Source organism: Corvus hawaiiensis, chromosome 17 (assembly GCF_020740725.1).
Source record: "Corvus hawaiiensis isolate bCorHaw1 chromosome 17, bCorHaw1.pri.cur, whole genome shotgun sequence".
NCBI lineage: Eukaryota > Metazoa > Chordata > Aves > Passeriformes > Corvidae > Corvus > Corvus hawaiiensis.
In genome coordinates, this window is record NC_063229.1 from 11,051,148 (window position 1) to 11,067,450 (window position 16,303).

Sequence of the window (16,303 nt, forward strand, 5' to 3'; positions counted from 1 at the left end):
AATGAAAAAATGTATTTAAGGCTAAGGACGACAAGTGTTAATTCAATACTAGTATTTAGTATATCCTGTCTTAATGGCTTTAGTTACAGGAAGTAACTCCATAAAACCAGACTGTGGATTTCAAATGCATAATAGGATAATAACTGTTATAATTTAGCACTGAAAGCTACTGACTCTGCCAGCACAGCTTGCAGCACTTTTAAAACAGTCATTGAGCAATAGTGGCAGACTGCAGTCAACATTTCGTTGTTCCTAAAATTAGGCACTTAACCTATTTATGGATATTGAGATAGAATGGGGCTGTGCCCTTTGAAAGCTGCTCTGGCCATGTGTCTTCATTGAAGGAATCACGTAGTATTTGAGCTCTGAACTGAGTGAGTGTAGAAGTCAGTTTAGGCAAAGTTTCTATTTGTGTACAATTCCAGTATCGAGATGAAAAGTTTTAATGGATTTATTCTATGATGACTAAATTCTAAACACGGTAATTTATAACTAATGCTATAAACTTGCTGCTAGAATTTTTTGCCTTGGAAGTGTATTAAAATGTTACCCTGTTTTAATTAGTGACTTGATCTCTGTTTCTTACAGGGATTCAAACTTGATTTCTCAGTAATTGCTGTTTATTAGATATCCTGCCTGATGGATTTTTGACACCTGTTTATTTCAGTTATTCAGTGTTTGAAATTCATTGCGACTAATTGCATAAATCACAAGTCTCTGCATGAAAGTTGGTAACCAAAACATTTAACAACAGCAGAACAGCAAATGCCTACTGGCAGTTTCTGGGTGAACTCCTGTTTGTGAGATGCTCTGCACTGGTCAACACCCACCAACTGGGGAGTTGTTACTCATTAACATAAATTTAGGAAAACAGCTGATGTGGTTTCCTCATTAGATGGTAAATTTAGGAGTCCCAGTAAAACTTCTGAGTTGTTTCACCACAGTAATGTATGTGTGATGTGGTTTACTAATGGAATGTATCTGCTACTGTGGGGTTTGGGGGTTGCGTTGGTATCAAAAAGTTTTTGGTGCTAATAATTAGATATTTAAAATTGTTGCTTAATGAGAAGTTGATTTAATGAGAACAAGGAACATATATATAAAAATCTCCTGCTTATGGGATCTTGAATAAAAGGGTCAACCTAGGTCAGAGCCCTCACCTTGCCATTTATCCACAATGAATATTACCTTTTATTCCACAATATTATCTTATATTTCACAGGTTATTTTATGTTTCCATATTACTGCTTCCGTGCTGATGCAAATCATAACTAATGGCACATATGGGAGAAGGACAGTGGCCCTCAAATGTGGGCCTTTTAAAAGCCATTTAGTCCAGAAGTTAAAAGATTCTCTACATTTGCCACCATGTTTTGTTTAAGGATTTAGTCCCTGCCCTTCATTCTAGGCATCTGCCACAAGTGCCAGCGGAACTGTGCGTGTAAGAGAAAAAAATATAATAGCAGGAGACAGGCCTACAGACCTTTGCATTTTTCCTCTTTATCTGAAATTTTCTTATCATTTCTGGATATACTTCTCCTTCAAGTCTGAAGCTCTTCACAAAGGAGCAGTTCTGCTCATCGTGTGTTTTACTTACGTATCAAGGCCTAATACCCACACTGTGTCTGGCAGCTCCAAGGCCACCTTGCCCCTACACCAGGTGCTGGCCCAACCAAACACCTCTCCTGGGCTTATTTGGGACATCTGTGGTTTCTCTGCTTCTGTTGCCTCTTAAAATAATATCTGGCTGGAAAAAAACACAACAAACTGGGAGTAATTACCAGCTTGAACACTGTTTCCAAACGCTGTTTGATGTGATCTTTTTTGCCTTTACGGGTGTTTATTGAACTTGGAGACAGACAAAATATTTATAGACTGGTGTCAATGTGGACTTTTAGCACAGATTACAACACAAATAGCAATGTTTAGCCCAGGTTTTCTCACTTTTCAGTATCTCTGTGTATATTTGCTAACTAAATGTAAATATTTGATTTTTCAGGAGAGGTGGGGGTAGTTGAACAGTAGAAACAATGTAAAGATACAAAAATATAACAACTTTGTTTGGTTTGAACTTTTGCAGAGACACTTTAACAGTGATGCCTGATGCTGCAGTCTTTTATTAAAAATATTGAGGAAGGAATTTAAACTTTTAAACTTATGTATAGATACATATAAAAAGTAAGAAATACAAATGCATATGCCTATGGACTAATGAAAATTTGTAAAATAATAGGTTTCTACTGAAAGCATCATTAAAAATCAGGTTTTTATATATACAATCTTTGTGTTCTCTTTCAGGTCTTGAGTCATCTCGGCCAAATTTAATCCTTGGATTGGTCATCTGTCAGAAAGGGAAACGTCCGGCCACTGAGACAGAAAAGACAGAGGAGAAGCGAAGCAGAATTCAAACACATGAGGAAGGTGAACCATCACTGTTCTCTAAAGGGCCTCCAGCTTCACAAGAGAAGAAAACCCCAAAATACACACTTTATTCAGGAGACTCCACCATGAGTACAACACCTCCTGGATCTCCTCCTCCACCTCCACCCCCACTTCCCGTTCCAGACACCTCAGCAGTGACACCTTCAGTATTAAAAATACTGTCGTCCATTAAAAGTGGCCCCACAACTACTGTGACCCCACCGATTTCAACGGCCGCTCCTGCAAGCAGCACTGCCACACACTCATCATCCTCAAAAACTGCCACGCCTCTTGAGCACATCCTGCAGACCCTCTTTGGGAAAAAGAAAACTTTTGAGCCTCTTGCCAAGGATTCTGGAACTGTTCAGTCTTCCAGTCAGGAAAGTCAAGCTGCAGCAGATAGCGGGGTGTCAGCGGTTCCTCTGTTAGATCCCATTGTGCAGCAGTTTGGGCAGATGTCCAAGGACAAAGCCATAGAAGAGGAGGAGGATGACAGACCTTATGATCCTGAGGAAGAATATGGTCCAGAGAAAGCCTTTGAAATGCAGACTGGTGAAAGTGACAAACGATACAGTGTGGAAAAGCCATCTACTACAGCAGAACTAGAGGATGAGGCCTATGATCCAGAGGATGAAACTATCTTGGAAGAAGCAAAAGTTACTGTTGATGATTTACCCAACAAAATGTATACAGACACTAAAAGCAGTTCTTCAGAAACATCTGCTTCATTTGTTTCTGATTTATCTGCATCCTCCTCCTTGGTAGAACAGCAAAAAATGTTGGAAGAATTAAACAAACAAATAGAAGAACAGAAAAGGCAGCTAGAGGAACAAGAAGAAGCCCTCAGACAACAAAGAGCAGCTGTTGGTGTTTCAATGGCTCACTTTTCAGTGTCTGATGCTTTAATGTCACCTCCACCAGCAAAAGCTTCCCTAATAAAGACCGAATTATTCCATCAGGGCCAGCAAGCTACACAAAAAGTAGATTTACCTTCATCTTTAAATCAGCAAGCACAAGTTTTAAACCAGGGCTGTGACCCAAGGCAGAACAGAGATCCTCGACAAGCTCGAAGAATGGCAACAGAGAATGACAATGCTGATTCTCGAATAAAGCCACAGGTAGTACAGAACGAGATATCCACAAGAGAATTTGCTCCAGAAAGTTTTCCAAATGCTTTGCAGACTTCACTTGGTAAGGAAGATAATGCTTTAACTTCCACTACTCAGCCTGGTTTTACTGCTGATAATTGGGTTTCAAGTGAACAGACATCTACAGTGCCCCAGAAAGAGACATCTAACAGCAAATTTGAACACAGCATTCAAGTTACTTTGGAAAACTTGAGTCAAACAGCTTCTGGAGATCCTTCTGCTTCCAAACCTACACGTAAAGTGCTGCTTCCAACACCTCCAAGTACATCTTTTCAGCCTAATTTCTCCACATCAAATGACAGCCCGTCTTTGCAAGATATGCATCAAGTGTCATGGTCAAATGAGTCAAAGGAAGCAATGGGAAGGGATTCCTTTTCAAATACAATGTTTCCTCCACAAGAAAAGGCAGCTGGACACTTTGAACCAGAGATGGGTCTTTCATCAGTGCAATATGATGAACAAAGAAATCCTCATCAATTTGTAGAACAAACTGAATCCATACCAGTTCAGAGTGAGGGTGGACCTCCTCCACAGCACTTTGAGGAAAATAGAGCATTTTCTATGTCTGGGCAGAAAGGGGGGCCTCCAATGATGCTCAATGCACCTGGAGGACCTCATGGACCTAATTTTAGAGGGCCAGCACCACAGTTCTCTGAAGAGCATGGTTTTCCAAATAATGATGGGCAAAGAGGACCTCAGTCTGGAAGGTTTGGAGGTCAAAAGGGTCCCATTCCTTCCTTATTTTCTGCACAGCATGGACCACCTCTTTTTGGTGATAATAGGGGCCCTCCCCCTTCTTATCATGGTGGTCCAAGAGGAATGTCACCATCTCATTTTGAAGATCATAGGGACCCTCACATGGAACAAATGGAATTCTCAGATTCCCAATATGATGAAATGATGGGGCCTCCAGGACAGTTTGAAGGACCAGATTCCCCTCAGTTTATGGGAAACAGAGGACCTTCACCTTTTCCTTTTGGAGGTCAAAGACGACCTCCACCAGGTCAGTTTAAAGGACAGAGAGGAGGCCCTCAGTTTGGAGGGCCAAGAGGTCCGGCCCCAGGTCATTTTGGGGGACCAAGAGGGCCTCACCCAAATCAATTTGAAGGGCAGAGAGGTACAGCTCCAAATCATATGCCTGGTCCAAGGGGACTTTTGCCACAGCCATATGAAGAACGGAGAGGGAGCCCACCACCCAGATTTTCCAACCAGAGAGGTCCAGCACCACATCAGTTTGGAGGACCAAGAGGAGGGACACCTCCAATGTTTCCAGAAGAAGATGAACCTCCTAGATTTCATTACCAGGGTCAGTCACCACAAGGTATGAAACCACCCCCAAGACCACTCCTGGACCTTCCAAGCCATCCACCAACTCACAGAAAAGAGATGTGGGAGGAAGGTGGACCATCTGCATCTCTTTCCAATATGTCTGGGCAAGGACCTGAGTCGGAAGGACAGTGGCCCACAACTGACTTCCGAGAAGGCAAAAATCCTGACTATAGAGGCCAGACATTTGAAGGGAGACAGAGAGAGAGATATGAGGGAGGAAATAAAGACAAGGGTTTAGATCAGCCAGAGCCTCAACAAGCAGATAACCGCCAAGGTAGAGGCTTTGAGGAAAGACGAAGGGATCGAGAACACGGCAGACCTTGGGAAAGAGACCGTGGCAGAAACTGGAGCAGAGACAGGGACTGGGAGAGACACAGAGACAAGGAATGGGATAAAAATAGAGATAGGAGCCAAAACAAAGACAGAGACAAGGATTCAGAGCGCGGTAAGGACTGGGAAAGAAGCAGAGACCGAGATAGGACAAGAAACAGAGAGAGGGACTCTTACAGAAGACGTGATAGAGAGCGATCGAGAAGCAGAGACAGGGATCGTGACAGAGAGAAAGACAGGGACCGGGATCGAAGCCGGGAAAAGGAAAGGGATCGAGACAGAGATCGAGATCGCGACAGGGAAAGAGGGAAAGATCGCAAAGATAGGAGTAAGAGTAAGGAAATTGGTAAAGAGACGAAGCCAGAAACACCGAAGGAAACTCAGAAACCGGTGGAAACTGAAGCTTCATCTTCCAGCAATCAGTCATAGAACTGTGACTGATACTTCCCACAAAATACACTTTTGCCACACAGCAAGGACTGCACATCTGTAAATACTGTACATATTCTCACCTTTTAAAAGTTCTGTTGTAAAACTAGCCTTACCCAATGTACTGACAAATTAGCAATTTTTGAACAACTGTGAATGAAAATAATCAGATAGATGAAAAGCAAGAACATATTGGACTTTCACTTGCTGCATTTTGTGCATAATGTTTTTCTTATAAAGATTCACAACGTTACCTGTACTGAGATTTTGTTTTTTCTACTTGCATCTTTATCTTAAAATTTCCATTTACAGTACAGAAATGGAAAAAGTCTAAGAAGAGCATATTGCTTTTTAAGATTATAAAGTTATGTTTTCCAGTAACTTGAATTGTAATTTTATAGGAGAATTTAATCCAGACCTGAGGAGCCATACCTTTACATCTCATTTACGTGATATTTTGGTGTCAAAATTGTTCCTACAGCACACACTAAAAATGTTGGTGTCATGTTTCTTTTACAATGGAAGGGTCATGTGTTTAGGAAAAGGCTGCAAAAGAACAGTGTTCATAATTACTTGTGACTGATGGAGGATTTGGAAATGGACTGTTATAAGCTTAAAGTGCACTATCTTCCTTTTATATACACGCATTTTGGGTCTGGAATCCATTTGTTAAGTGTACAGCAAAGAAACAAGTCATACTTAGTTATTTTTCATGAAGTTTTAAATATCCCATGTTTACAAACCTGTCTTTAGAGAAAATACACGAGTAGCACCTTTATAACCAGCAAAACTTTAAAAAGCATCAGACATTTATTTTGAAAATTGGTAAACCAAAGGAAGGAAGAGAATCTGGTTAAATAGGCCACTAAATCTGTTACTTCAATTGAACTGATTTAGCGGAGCATTTTTTGGTTTTGTTTATGTTTTCTAGAATTTTTCCACAGATTTAAGAAATGTCCCAATTTGATTGAACTTTTCATTATAGAAGTGCTCTTTCATTCTAAAAGGGCTCTTGAAAAATAAATGATACTGTTCTTTTGTTAGGGCCTACTTAGGCTGTCAGTGTATATAAAACTCTCCACTGAAAAAGACACAGCTGCATTAAAGTTTAAATTACGGTGGTACATCATGTTGTGATTGAAGAGGGACATTTTCCACGGTGAAATACATCACATTGCTACTTCTCATGTAGTCCTCAAGCACGTAATTCTAAAGTGTGAAATAAAACCCCAGTAATTTATTTGAATGTGTAAATTAACCATTGGGGTAAATATTTTGGTATTTTGCTAAAATAGATTTGGAAATGTAAAATTAGATTCCTGTAAACATATTGCATCTTGGGGACTATATTACAGGTAGTGTGTGTGTCACCACAGTCACACTGGTACATTCTTGAAGGTCCTTGCACATCCAGCATTTGCTGGCTGAAATGATCCTCTCATCCTGAACCCAAGGGAAAACGGTAACACGCAAAGACATTGTATTAAATGCAAACATCAACTATGGTGTAAGATTTTTTTTCTTAATGAGATGTTTCTAATTTAAAGACATACATAAAAGTATGCAAAATGTGTGTTTGTTTAGGTTTACTTGCTAGAAATTTCTGTAAATTGTATTTTATACGGCAAAGTATATCACTGTACATTAAAATATGGGACTTCACAGGTTTTTGTTACCGTAAGTAGAATAAACACCTACAGAGAGCTGTTGTCCTTTTCTTAAATGTGTGTGTGTCTATTACTTTCTACATTTTGCTATTTCTCAACAACCCACAAGACACAGGTTTCATTTCCTCATAGTTTACAGATGTTTAGACAGATGTTTTGCAGGATGTCACAGCCAGCCACTGTTTGATTGTGGGCCTTCTAAAAAGCAGCAAATATCTGTGCTTATGATTTTCTTCTCAGTTCTAAAGCACCCCATAATTTATTTTGAAGTTTTTTTACATTTGAATCAGGAAGCTTGGAATTTGAAGATTTTTACATCAAAAAATCTGAAGAAAAGAAAAAGTATTAATTCAGGTCACACCATTTATGAATTTCTTGACTTTACATTTTTATTAAATAGATGTGTGGCTTTTCATCTTCTAGGAAATTCTCCTTTAGTAGTTTGGGGAATCTGTTTATGCTTTAGGACTGGTAAATCCATCCTCCCAGAGATCAAGTGGCAGAAAAAATCAACAGCATAGACAGGCTGCAGTGACTTTGTTAAACCACAGCTTTATGTAGTTAACAATCAGCTGGAGTTGGATTTTGCAGCAGGGTTACTGTATCCTCCACAGCAGCAGGCGGTAAAAGCCAGGCTGAACCCAACATGACAATTTAACTCAATTTACAGAGACTAAAAATGGTACTCAATGATTGTCCTGCATTGTAGGAAAGAGAAAAAACAATTCTCTGGCTTTGTCCAAACTTTTGATTAACATGAAAGAACTCACTATTTTGAGCTTTTGTCTATGTTTGTACTAAGTTAACTTTCCAAAGAGTATTTTGAGAAATCTTTTTTTCTGTAAAACTTCCTGCAAAGTCTAGAACAATATAAGCAGAAATATTATGTCTATAAAAGGCTGCACTATTCCAACTGTGAGCATTGTAAAGGGGAGTGTGGAGGAGGATTAGAGAAGTAGGAAAGTGTGTATTGAGTTCAGTGTGCACAAAACTGCTTTTAAAATTTCTGGGTTTGTGTCTAGAGGGAAAGTCACAAGTGAAACTGTCGGGCTGTGGCTACACTTCATGGAAATGTCTGTGCACGCTGCCTTGGGACCTTTTTTTTTTCTCTCAATTTTCCCATTCCTACCCCGGGGCGGGGTGGGCCGGGGACCCATCGCTGCCCCGGTCGGGCTCTCCCCGCGGGGTCCGGGGCTGAGGCGGCCCCAGGGCCCCCGTGGGGAATGACAAGCGATTCCCGTTAATCCAGCTGGTTTTTCCTTTAAACCAGGTGGTTTCGTTGCCTTTTCCTTCCTGCACAAGCGGCCCTGGCTCGCCTCCTCCGTGCCCCTGGTGCTGCTCTTGGTGCAGGTGGCGCAGCCGGGCCGTGGCCGTTGCTCTCTGTGAGCTTTCCGCTACCGACAAAGCCGAGTGACGGATCTTAGCCTAAAACTCAGCAGCCAATAGGTTTAATTAGTTTAAATTTGGCATAAGAGCGTGTACCCAGCCAACCCCCGCAAATCAGCTAAAACAGTACACCGTGTGTCCAGAACCTGAAGTACATCTGTAAATACACATTGCGGCCACGTGTTCTCTTTCCTTATCTCCTCCCACCCCCGATGCGAACCGACTAACGCCGATTTTGGGCGGCCGGGGCTCCCTCCCGGGTTATGTTCAGCCCTGAGGGCGGGGCGGGGGCGGGGCCGGCTCCGCCTCAGGGCGGGGCGGGGCGCGGGCGGCGCCGCGCGCGGGGGGCGGTTACGCGCGGCCGTTGGCAGCGGTGCGCGGCGCGCTCGGCAGCGCTCGGCCGGGCTGAGGGGCCGCGCGTCCCCTGCTGCCCCCGCCCCGCCCGGGCCTGCCCGCCCCGGCTCCCCACGGCTCCCCACGGCCACGGGGGCCCCGCTCCCGCCCGCTCGGGCTGCCCCGCCGCCGTCCGGGCGCTGTCTCAGGGGGTGTCAGGCCGCAGAGTGCCCGCAGCCTCCCCGCCGAGGCCGGGGCGGGGACAGGTGAAGGCCGTTTGTCGTGAGCAGCTGTGCTGGAGGGGGAGGGAGGGTCTCACCTGGGGGGGGAGACATGGTCAGGGTGCCAGGTACCCCGCCAGCGGCAGCTTGGTCCCCACTCTGTTACCTCGCCAATCAGTGTTAAGTGCAATTTTTTCTGCCTTTTGGTTTTTTTAATGGATAGTACTGCCAATTGTTGAAGGTTTTACGGTTTTCTGTTGAAAGGGACATTGGTAACTGATTAGGTTTGCTGTAGCCATGTCAGGATCAGCCCCCGAGGAGCCTCAGACCATTCCTCAGAGCCCAGCTAGTGTTCCTGACCCCGCTCCCGTTGCTGTCGGACCTGGAGGCTCAAGTGACAGTTCCTTTGGTGAGCAAAACCTTGGCTTCGCCACCCCCGAGGCCAGCCTGGTGGAGATGATGGACATTGAGTACACCCAGCTGCAGCACATACTTTGCTCACACACGGAGGCGCAGAGTAGTGAAGGTGAAGTGGAAGCCAGGCTCAGCGCTTTCTCCTCGCCTGGGCCCTCTGCAGACGCCCCTCTGCAGCAGCCCTCCCCCAGCACCAGTCAGGACGGGGGCTCATCCAACAGCTCTGGGAACCAGTCGGTCTGCCCAGTTACCTGTCAGTCAGGGTTGCCTTGTGACAGCTACTGGCCGAGTTCTAACCCACACCTGGGCTATGCTGACTTGCAGGAGCTCAGGATGATGTTACTTAGCGAGTCCAGCCTCCCTGCGAACCAAAGAGAGAAAGCGCCCAACAGTAGCTCTGTAGAAGTCTCGGGATGCAGTGTAGTAAAAGCTAAACAGGGTGAAAATTTCTTGGGGGAGAATAAGGAAAACATATTTGTTGAAAATTCGGCACTGGCACCAGAGGTTAGATCTAAACCTGCAGTAAGAGCTCGGTTGGAAGACAGATTCAACAGCAGCTCGACAGAAAACCCCAGATGTCAAGAACCCCAAGAATCTGGAGTAACTCTTAACAAGTGTGTTGCAATTACTTCTAGTTTCTGTTGTTAAACTATGTATCATGTAGCTCAAAAGTGATTTGCTAAGTGAAACCTAAGAATAGTGGTTGTTTTAATACATGAGAAGGATGGGTTGGGCTTTGTTAAACTGTGCCATAAAACGTGGCTTCGACTCCACTGAGCTCAGCTTAGGCCCCTCTGTTTATTACATAAATGGTACAGCATGGAGTTCCAAAATTAATTACTTTACAACTTTATTCTTGATAGCATGTACTGTAAATAAAGGCGAGAGAGCATTTCCTAGTTATAATATGCAGTTTGCTAAAAGCAAAGTAGATTTTTGATAATAATAGTAATAATAATAATAACAATTTATTCGGGTTATAATGTGGAGGCCTGACTATGGGGAAAACTTTGAGCAAAAATATTGTTTTACAGTCTAACCCTGTACCTATCTTAATGTGCTGACAAAATGTTTTATTGAGGCATGAAGCACCTTGTTACTGCACAGAATAAAATACCTCCTTGGCTGATATTTCTTTTCTTTTATTTGGTCCCTGAAGTGGGCAATATGGCAATAACAGTGATTTCTGTTTACAGTAAATGGAAGTGGTTTCTTGGTGATAGTTTCTAGAATATTTGTAGCTGTACTTTTTTTTCTGCACTCATTCTCAAGCAGTCAGCCTGGTATGTTTTGTGTTTGTTTGTTTTTGTTTAAAGTTTAGTGACATTGATCCGCCAGCCCTCAGAAGTGGTGGGTGTTCCTCTTCACCAGCAAGGGAACAGGTGTGCTGCACTAGGGAAAAATAAGGCTGTACCTGCCACACATTCCTTACCATTTACTTACCCGTTCTTTACCATGAATGCATGTTCTGCTGCTGGAGGTGCTAATCCTTCCCAAGCACAGGTAACTCTCCTCTGCCAAGTTCCAATGCTGATAGTATTACCTTACTAGGTGTAGTAGAATTCTGGAGGTTTGTGGTAGGGTGTGGCTGGGTTTTGAGTAGGGATGATCAGAATGATCTGTAATGCAATTTATTTATTAATCTTTAAGACAATCAAGTCACTTCTGTGGTGTTTGTAATTACCTGTGTCCCAGTAGTGAGCAGTAGGCCATTAGATTTCTTTTTTTCTAGGGTTTATCAGTTTATCATCAATTTCATCTGTGCAAGACAAGAAGGAGGCACCGTACCATTTTCTATGGTTCCTTTCTTTCTAATTCATTTTGATGATAAAGGTATTTCCCCCTCCACAACTTGCAGTAACCTCTGAAGCAAAAGTGATAGCATGGCACTGAGAAATGTCAGAGGTATCCCCAAAATTCATCACTCTGTCAAAACCTCATGGTTGTGTGTATTTGGGATTTATTCTGCCTGAAGAAGTAATTTAAGAAAGCAATTTAAGAAGCTAACAGAAAGATATCAAAATAGTCTCTTTTGTTTTAATGTATATAGTCCTGTAAGTATTTCCTTTTTGTTTTCACAGACCTGTGGAACATCTTGCACTATTTTGGAAGCTGCCAAACATCAAGACCTTGGGATACCCAAGACATTCCCTTTTCTCTATCAGGAAGTTGAATCCACAAAACAGACAGTAGGTGCTATAAATAAAGCTTTGCCCGAGGAAGTTTGGATTAAAGTTGGAGGTAAACCATTTATCTTCTTCTCACTTAGTTTTCTCTTGGTCGTCAAATGTTAATTTTTTTTCTGGATTTGTGTCTTTTCTGGAGTTAATATGATTTTAGTGAGTGTGGGAGGTGAAGTTTTTATGGCAGTGATGCTCTATAGGCAACATGAGGCTAGATTTTGCAAAAAAAGTTCAACACCCATGAGTTTAGCTATACTTTCAAAATTGTTTAGCACTTCTGTCTTGAAATGAGCAGGCTTGAGGTTACATAGTACCTTTGAAAAACTGGGTCTTGGGTCAGTGACTGGTTTCTTTAGAATCACAGAATCATTAAGGTTGGAAAGACCTCCAAGATCATTGAGTCCAGCCTTTGACCAAACACTACCAAACCCCATGGCAGAGGGGTACATTCTTTGACCCCCAAGCTGATTGAGCAGATGCAGTCAATATCAAACTGAAGAACATTTTAAGGGCTGCCTCAAGTGCTCACCAAGGGCAGGCATGATCTCAGTGGGCTCTCTGAGAAAATAGAAGCTGTGTGGATTTTGGAATAGCAAGCAGTGCCCTAGACCTTCTGCAGGACATGTCTTGCTGTAGGAATCAATGTGGGCTGGCAGTAAAGCTTCTGAGATTATTCCACATAAATGAAGCTCCAAAAAAGCTTTCCATGATCACTATTTTCAGGTTAGTGGGAGAGTAATAAATAGGTCATTCTTTTCATCTTTATTTTTCCAACAAGACACCTTATGCAAGCAAGCCATAAACAGAAGTTGCAGCCGAATAAATCTGTTGGATCCAAACATGGATCGCAAACCTCTCGGTGAAATTCGGAATGCCCGGGACAGCAACCAGAGCACTGCAGCTGCCCAGGGCCCCTGGCAGTCAGCACAGTCCAGCTCCAGTGTGCAGGTACAAAGTGGTTCCCAGGATGGAAGTGCCCAGAGAAGGGAAAGGCACAACCGCCTGGAGAGAGACAGGAGGTAATTCTGGGAGTAGGGGCCATGAAGCACGTTTTGAAGCCTGAAATACGGGTGCTGCAATACTCTGATTATCCAGAGTAAATGTAAACTTGACATATTTTGTGTTAGCTCCAAGAAAAAGCAGTACAAGAGGTGAGGGTTTTGTGTTTGTTAGAGGAAAAAAATATCTATGTTTCGTTGTGGTTGTCTTTGTGTTTTTACTTTGTAAACAAACAAAAAGATTTCAAAACATTTCACCCATTCTGTAAAGATAAGGTGACTTGTGTGTAACAAAACTAATACACAAAGCTTGTAGCAAGCAAAAAGTCCCCAAAGTCCACAGCTGGTAGCACATGTGAGTAGTGTTCCTGTTTTCTGTATGTTTCCCTTCCCTCTGGTCCATGGTTGATAACCTTGGGTGTTTGCCTGCAGGCGCAGGATCCGCGTTTGTTGTGATGAGCTCAATCTCCTCGTTCCCTTCTGCACGATTGACACGGACAAGGCAACAACTTTGCAGTGGACAACTGCATTCCTCAAGTACATTCAGGAAAGGCACGGCGACTCCCTGAAGCAGGTTTAAAATCTCATTTCATTTTTGGTCCTGATAAAAAGGGGAAATGTTTTAAAGCTGTCATAATATAGCTTATAACTGAGATGCAAAGCTTCTGCTTGATGCTGTTTGTGAAGGACCCATCATATCCTTGAACCTTCCTTTAAATTTTTATTTTTTATTTCTTTTAGCTGGTTGAGTTCACTAGTGAGAAATGACAGGCCGTCCTCAGTCAGTGTTTTCAAATCGGATTTCAAAATGAATTTTTTTTAGTTACCCAATTCCTGAGCATGATCCTATTTGGACAACAATATAGAATTAAGGTCATCTTCAATCATTCCTCCCCTCCTCCTCAGCAGTAGTTGCAGCTCCAGAGTAAATCTGGCTCTGCCAAGAATTTTTAGGAGAGTGTGTGTATTGGAAAACCTGCTGGTATAGCCCCTCTTCCTTCCTACTGAAGGCACTAATGAGAAAAGCATCTCAAGTAAATATCTACATTAAATATAACATTTATTTTTTGTATTTCGATTTTTTTAGGAATTTGAGACTGTGTTCTGTGGTAAAACAGGCAGGAGACTAAAAATTGGAAGACCAGACTCATGTGTAATGTGTCCAGCACCGGAAAACCGCACGGCTATGGAGACCAAATAGCCTGACCTGCTCACCTTGAATTGTGTGACTATAGTCCAAACTGTGTTTTATTCTTTCCATTTACATGCTAACTAGGAATTTGAAAGTGTAACTTGTAAATATATATAAACAGAGATTTAAAGAAAATATTCTTTATTGCAAATGGAAATGGAAGTTAACTACCAGCAATGGAAATCAGTGCCCTGTTCAAGCGGCTTTGGGACCAGAAGCTACAAGAAAATGTCATGACTAAGTATTTTTACCGTTTAGTTATACAAAATTTGCTTGTCATTCTGCTTTGGGGTCTTACTTAATTGTTTGCATTTACTTTATTTTTCAAAGATGATGCAGTACAGATTGGAAGAGTTGAAGAACATCTATCTGCCTGTTATTTTAATGGACTGATGCAAGCTCATTCTTCCAGTGTAAAAAGAAACTAAAGTTACCATATTATAATGGCCATTTTTCCATTTAAAATGTAAATATTGTATTGGTTATTTGGACAAGTGCATAGTTTCTAAACTGTGCATATTATGAATTTTGCATTTGCATACATATTTAATATAATTAGCTGCAAAGAGTAGTGCAATGGTGTTGGCATTTAAAAATTCAGTACTATTTTTAATGTCTGCCACACAACTGTCCAACAGGTTCTTGTGTTGTTACTTTAGACCAAAAGTGGTGTATTTTAAACAGTAGATATTTAAATGCACAAACTATTTTTATATTTAAAGAGAAATATGATGCTTCATTCATAGGCTTTGGCATATAGGACAGAAATAGAACTGTGTGTGAGCTGAGAGTGGTTTTTAATTTTTTTAAATAGATGATGCTAGCAAGTTTTAAAGTATGAAAAGTTCTACCAAAATTAATACTGGTTTAAATCACGGGTAAGAACAATTTTGCAGCAATTTATGTCCAAACACTCCTAGTAAAACCAGTTGTGGAAAATGGAGTTTAGCCAAGTTAATTTGATTTGTATAATGACACTTACACCATCACAAAGAAAAGGTTAAAAAAAATCTCCTTTTATTTTTACAACAGTTCGTACAGGTGGTTTTGGCTGGACTTTAAAAGAGCATCCTTTCTTAGGTGGGGTTCCATCACAATTACTGTGCAAATAGCTGAAGTAGAGGTCATGAAAATGCTGTTACTTCATTTCCTTTGTTATCATATGGAAATATACAAAAATTCTTCCCTGGAAATTAAAATATTTACATTACTCCTTTTGCAGAATTTTCTTGCAAGAGGATTATTGTTTACTAGTCTTGGCAAATATTTGAGGTGCAATCTGAAAGTTTCTAACTTGCAGACCAGATTTAAGCAATGGTCATTGCTTAGGCCAGAAGGTTAAAATACAGGATATTGAAATGCCTGATTTCCACTGATGGAAGAGGCAGCTCGGTGCCTGAGTGCCTTAACAACGTGTCTGAGTGCACAAACCTGCAGGACTGAAGTCAGTGGGAGCAGCACCAAGGAATTCAATGGAAAAGGCTCAAACTTTCTTAGCAAAAAGTCGTGATCTTTAGTACACGGGGGGGTGATGGTAAAAAGGAGCAATGCTTCCTCCTGCAGGTCTCTTGAGCAAAGGGAAGAAGGAAAGGTGAGGTTGTTTAGCAGTAAAAATTCTGGAAAATAATTGGGGGGAGGAAAAGATAGTCATAAAGCATCTTTTAATTAAAGTTTTCATCTGATGCTTTCTTTTTCATAGAACTGTGTCAAAGTCTCCACTTAATAGAATAGAAGGAGCATCTGTCCTTTTAGCACTAGAAGGATTCTGTTTTCTTACAATGCACTGTTTATTTAAATATTCAGTCACTTCTTCACTTCTTGTACTGTTGGTTTATGATTTTTTGGAAGTTGATGCTGCAACAGCTCCCATGCAAGCCGACGTGTCACATATTCCTGGAGTTCCCTGAGCCCCAATAGTCCCAGGAGTCCCAGGATCCCCTGGCAGCCCGGGTTCACCCTGAGCACCATCACGGCCGTTTTTAGTAATTCCAGGCACACCAGGTGGTCCTAAAGAAGAGAGGGGAAAAGATTAAATGAAATATTTCCATCTCTTCTTTTTTAATATCTGTATATATGTGTTGCTTTTAGAGATCTTAATATACTTTGAGTGTCTGTACATCGCACTTGTTATGGCCTGTTGAGTACAAGGTGTTTTTAATAAATTTACCCTGAATCTGGAGTATGTGCTTTGGATTTTTTATCCCTAATTTGGTCAAGGGATGTTTTGGCTGTGTGTCATGGGTTAGCAGTTT

At 41.7% G+C, this 16,303-nt stretch overlaps 3 protein-coding genes across 5 annotated transcripts in view; 2 read left to right on the plus strand and 1 right to left on the minus strand.

Annotated features, from left to right (window-relative positions):
- Positions 1–7,374, plus strand: part of DIDO1 (death inducer-obliterator 1) — a 48,782-nt gene extending 41,408 nt beyond the window's left edge. For both annotated transcript variants that reach the window (XM_048322298.1, XM_048322297.1), the window contains exon 17: positions 2,299–7,374. In XM_048322298.1, the coding sequence (XP_048178255.1) occupies positions 2,299–5,657 (3,359 nt within the window). In that variant the 3' untranslated portion in view covers positions 5,658–7,374. The remainder of the gene's footprint in view (positions 1–2,298) is intronic.
- Positions 7,375–9,210: 1,836 nt separating this feature from the next.
- Positions 9,211–16,230, plus strand: TCFL5 (transcription factor like 5). 2 transcript variants are annotated; one of them, XM_048322070.1, is made up of 7 exons: positions 9,211–9,309; positions 9,529–10,292; positions 10,995–11,181; positions 11,760–11,919; positions 12,640–12,880; positions 13,292–13,433; positions 13,947–16,230. In XM_048322070.1, the coding sequence occupies exons 2-7, from the start codon at positions 9,562–9,564 to the stop codon at positions 14,058–14,060; spliced, it is 1,575 nt and encodes a 524-aa protein (XP_048178027.1). In that variant the 5' UTR covers positions 9,211–9,309; positions 9,529–9,561; the 3' UTR covers positions 14,061–16,230. The 2 variants fall into 2 exon arrangements, with proteins under 2 accessions (XP_048178027.1, XP_048178026.1); XM_048322069.1 differs by lacking the exon at positions 9,211–9,309 and having other exon boundaries at positions 9,394–10,292.
- COL9A3 (collagen type IX alpha 3 chain) overlaps positions 15,047–16,303 on the minus strand; it is a 33,231-nt gene continuing 31,974 nt past the window's right edge. The window contains exon 32 of the mRNA XM_048322068.1: positions 15,047–16,058. Coding sequence (XP_048178025.1) covers positions 15,883–16,058 — 176 coding nt within the window. The 3' untranslated portion in view covers positions 15,047–15,882. The remainder of the gene's footprint in view (positions 16,059–16,303) is intronic.

What these genes read in the sequence shown, in the direction of transcription:
- TCFL5 (XM_048322070.1), top strand. Translation starts at nt 9,562, where the DNA reads ATGTCAGGATCAGCCCCCGAGGAGCCTCAGACCATTCCTCAGAGCCCA. An exon ending in CTAATCCTTCCCAAGCACAG is followed by an intron (nt 11,182 to 11,759) that starts GTAACTCTCCTC and finishes TTGTTTTCACAG; the next exon opens with ACCTGTGGAACATCTTGCAC. An exon ending in AGTTTGGATTAAAGTTGGAG is followed by an intron (nt 11,920 to 12,639) that starts GTAAACCATTTA and finishes TTTTCCAACAAG; the next exon opens with ACACCTTATGCAAGCAAGCC.